This window comes from Limulus polyphemus, unplaced genomic scaffold, assembly GCF_000517525.1.
Source record: "Limulus polyphemus unplaced genomic scaffold, Limulus_polyphemus-2.1.2 Scaffold2307, whole genome shotgun sequence".
NCBI classification, from domain to species: Eukaryota; Metazoa; Arthropoda; class Merostomata; order Xiphosura; family Limulidae; genus Limulus; species Limulus polyphemus.
In genome coordinates this window covers 31,077-35,726 of record NW_013667917.1, presented here as the reverse complement: position 1 = coordinate 35,726, position 4,650 = coordinate 31,077, and the positions used below count along the sequence as shown (strand labels likewise).

Below are 4,650 nucleotides of genomic sequence, written 5' to 3'. Positions count from 1 at the left end.
ACTTGTTCTGTAGTGATAATAATTTGGTTAAAACTCACTTGTTCTGTAGTGATAATAATTTGGTTAAAACTCACTTGTTCTGTAGTGATAAGAATTTGGTTAAAACTCACTTGTTCTGTAGTGATAATAATTTGGTTAAAACTCACTTTGAGATATAGTTTCCGTTTAGTTCCCGATATCAAGAAAGTTTAATACTTCTTCGGAGTCTTGAACGGCACAGCTGTGTCAACCTTTTCATTAAAAAAAAAAAATCCCTTTCCAATCAGCTTCGTGAACGAGCATCACGTCAGTTAGCCAGTCCGTAAATCCCTCAACTTCTCTGTCACAACGACAACTAGGATGTTCCAAACTACCGGGAGGGCTACTCACGGGACAGCACGTCGCCACCCCATACTGTTGGTAGAGCAGAAGATCAACCAGCCAGGCTACATTAGAGAACCGGTGGTTCCTCCTTCAGTAACTCATTGTACACTGTTACACTAAAACCAACCTGAGTAACTGTGTAAAGTATGAATGTAAATTAACGCTACAGATGAAGGCAAACAAAGATTTGGTTCACGCCCACATGTCCATGAATATGTAGATTAACAAATAATTATTGTCGAACACAGTCACTAAAACTAAAGAAATACCTTATACACATGGATGTTGTTTTAAACAAATGCCACAGTCCAACAACAACAAAATACTTGTTACAGTCCAACAACAACACGACATTCACATAATAATAATAATAATACGTAGATGTTAATTACAACATGCAACAGTCCAACAACAACACGACATTTACATAATAATAATACGTAGATGTTAATTACAACATGCAACAGTCCAACAACAACAATAATAATACGTAGATGTTAATTACAACATGCAACAGTCCAACAACAACGCGACATTTACATAATAATAATAATAATACGTAGATGTTAATTACAACATGCCACAGTCCAACAACAACACGAGATTCACATAATAATAATAATACGTAGATGTTAATGACAACATGTCACAGTCCAACAACAACAAAATACTTGTTACAGTCCAGTAGCAACATGAGATTCACATAATAATACGTAGATGCTAATGACAACATGCGACAGTCCAGTAACAACACAAGATTCACATGATAATATTTATATGTTAATTACAACATGCCACAGTCCAGGAACAACACGAGATTCACATAATAGTAATACGTAGATGTTAATGACAACATGCCACAGTCCAGTAACAACACAAGATTCACATGATAATATTTATATGTTAATTACAACATGCCACAGTCCAGGAACAACACGAGATTCACATAATAGTAATACGTAGATGTTAATGACAACATGCCACAGTCCAATGATTAAACGTCAGTAGGACGGCTAGTTGAAACTTGTTATATTTGAATGTGCAGAAAAATAAATAAAAACACACATGTATGTATGTATGTACGTCTACTTATACATATATGTATATATTTATGTATTCTGTATTAATTAAGGAGACGTTTATAACATTGTAATATCTCCTTACTCTCTATACACTGGTTAATAGTGTTCTATAAAACAATATATGTATGTATATATTTATGTATTCTGTATTAATTAAGGAGATGTTTATAACATTGTAATATCTCCTTACTCTCTATACACTGGTTAATAGTGTTCTATAAAACAATATATGTATGTATATATTTATGTATTCTGTATTAATTAAGGAGACGTTTATAACATTGTAATATCTCCTTACTCTCTATACACTGGTTAATAGTGTTCTATAAAACAATATATCTATGTAAAGTTTGGAGATGACTTGAATGGGTCGTGAAGGAAACTTTATTACAAATGTACAACGTTTTGACAACCTGATGGTTGACAAGGTTCGCGTTTATGTAATGAAAATGTATAAAAATACTTGAAAACGTTTTTATCAAAAGGTGAATATATATATATGTCTATAATCACTGAGAAACCCGTTCTTAACTAAACAGACCGAGTACCATGTTTATAACTTCGTATCAAAAGACAAACTACAACTTGTGGAGCATCTGAACGAAGAGCCCGTTTAATGAAACAGACTAAGGTTAACAGACTGTCATTAATCACGTGCCGTTTGACTCCACACGTTCGTTTTTACTGAAGTGGTCAAACCTGAAATCCCCCCCCCCTCCCCCCATGCAGCCCGACTTTTATCTAAAGGATCCTTTAGACTGTGGATCAACAATACACGCGGTTTATAGTTAGTCTTAACATCTATTTCAGTAAGTATACACAGTTATAACACTAAATATATTCATATTTCGAGCATTTGCATTAAATTAGGTAATATTATATTTTTTTGTGATAAGGTATATATATATATAAAAATGTAGACACACCCCACGAGTATACGGGAAATGAAAAGAACAATACAAATCTAGTAGCCTATAAATTTATAACAAAATGACAACAATAAACAACCTTTAACCAACAATAGGATGAATGCCCCTCCAAGCTGATGAAAAATGACCATAGCTAATTTAGCTGTCACAAGACCCAGTTAACTAGGCCTATTATATTTTTCAACGGCCCGGCATGGCCAGGTGGTTAGGGCGTTCGACTCGCAATCTGAAGATCGCGGGTTCAGCTCCCCGTCCCACCAAACATGCTCGCCTAGAAAGATCTTGTCTTTTGTCGTACAGCTCGTGCAGATGTCTCTGTCGTCGACTGTTTAAGCCCATTATGAGAGACACACACGTTGCTAGGTCTGCTATTTCTAGAATAGTTAAGTGTGATATTAGTTTCAAATTTCTGTACACAATTTAGTGTTTAAAAGCTACCTATTTTAGATATTAACGTCAACAGGTTTTTCTTTCACGTTGATTTTTTTTTTCTCCACTACCTTTTGGCTACAATTTCAGCAACCGCTCGCAAGTGTTCTTTTGTGTTTAGCCCGGCATGGCCAGGTGGTTAGGGCGCTCGACTCGCAATCTGAGGGTCGCGGGTTCGAATCCCCGTCCCGCCAAACATACTCGCCCTTTCAGCCGTGAGGGCGTTATAAAGTGACGGTCAATCCAACTATTCGTTGCTAAAAGAGTAGCCCCAAGAGCTAGCGGTGGGTGGTGATGACTAGCTAAATGCCTTCTCTCTAGTCTAACACTGCTAAATTAGAGACGGCTAGCGCAGATAGCCCTCGTGTAGCTTGGCGCGAAATTCAAAAGAAACAAAAAAACAATATTTTTCAACACTGCATTCTTTAATTAGTTCCTTGAGTGTTGAGTGATTAGTATTCTGTAAACTTTGTTACTGTAAAGCCAGTAAAAGAATGATGTGATGAAATTTCTTGCCAGAGTTATACAGATTTAATGTCAAAAAATGGTAACAAACATTGAAATGGCAAACTTTGTATTTAGCAGCGACGGCCCCTAGTGAGTGTCCAACTTCAATCTTCGTCTAAACCCCAACTCTCTGATATGTCGGCAGGTGGTTAACTTGAACATCGCCTCATGGGTACGTAGGTTAAATGACCTAGATTGAAGCCCTAAGTATTCTGTTATAACTTTTCTTACTTTTGAGCCAATGACCAGAGGAAAGGCAACCGGCTAGCAGCACCCGCCACCACAAAGACTTTTCCCATATGTGTTAACTGAATGAAGGGATTTACTTACTGTTATCTTTATAACGTGTCCACGTCTCGAACTCCTGACCCTACGATCAGCATCCTAACACACTAACTACTGGACCACGTCCTTCTGTTTAACATAAAATGCTTGGCGTTTATTCTAATTTTAGTAATCATAGGATAATAAACTAACTGCCGCTGAAGAAAAATATAATTTTACATTACATTGTCTGATTGTTTTAGGGTAAAGTTGGATTGGCTATCTGTTGCGTTCACTGCGGGGGATTGAACTCCGGATTTTAACAAGACACAAAGCTGGTGAAGGGGTAGATAAGCACGTATTATTTTAAGTTTTTTTTTCAACCATCTCATGTTTCTGTGCTGAAGTTTTAATGCCAGTTGTTTTTTTAAAAAATTATAATAACAATAAAATGGATGTGGCGCCATCTGCAGTAAATGTAAAGTAACTTAATACAGGAATAGATAAATAGGCGTGAGAAAAAAAAATCGGTTAAAATTGAAGAGCAGACAATGTGTGTTAAACTGGTATACTATATGGAGGATCTGTAGTCCTGATAAAATCCTGTTGGATTCGTTCTTAAAATGCTTTAGTGAAAGAAATGTATATTATCGCTAACGTCGCTTAAACTCATCTCTCCAAGAACTCACTGCCCAAAATCCTCCACCAAGGGCAACAAACGGGATGGTTCTCGGTGTATACTATTACTATAATAATTGTTTACCTACGCATAAGAGTTTTGACAGGATAAACTATATAGCAAGCAACACATTTAGGAAACCGATTTAGCATCGGTTAGAGCACTAGATGGCAATCTGAGGGTCAAAGGTCCGAATCCTGCCTACAAACATGCGCATCCTTTAAGCTGTTTGGGCGTTATAACGTGGTGGTCAATCCTACTATTCGTTGATAAAGGATAAAGTAGCCTAAGAATTGGTGGCGGGGTGGTGTTGATTATCTGCCTTCCCTCTAGTCTATCACTTAGCCCCCTAGTAGCACAGCGGTATGTCTACGGACTTACAACGCTAGAATCCGGG

General features: G+C 36.9%; 1 protein-coding gene across 3 annotated transcripts in view; it reads left to right on the top strand.

Annotated features, from left to right (window-relative positions):
- LOC106466577 (homeobox protein extradenticle-like) overlaps window positions 1-623 on the top strand; it is a 114,762-nt gene extending 114,139 nt beyond the window's left edge. For 2 of the 3 annotated variants that reach the window (XM_022394605.1, XM_022394606.1), the window contains exon 9: window positions 267-623. In XM_022394605.1, coding sequence (XP_022250313.1) covers window positions 267-305 — 39 coding nt within the window. In that variant the 3' untranslated portion in view covers window positions 306-623. The remainder of the gene's footprint in view (window positions 1-266) is intronic. The other variant, XM_022394608.1, reaches the window with a different exon arrangement.
- Window positions 624-4,650: the final 4,027 nt, after the last annotated feature.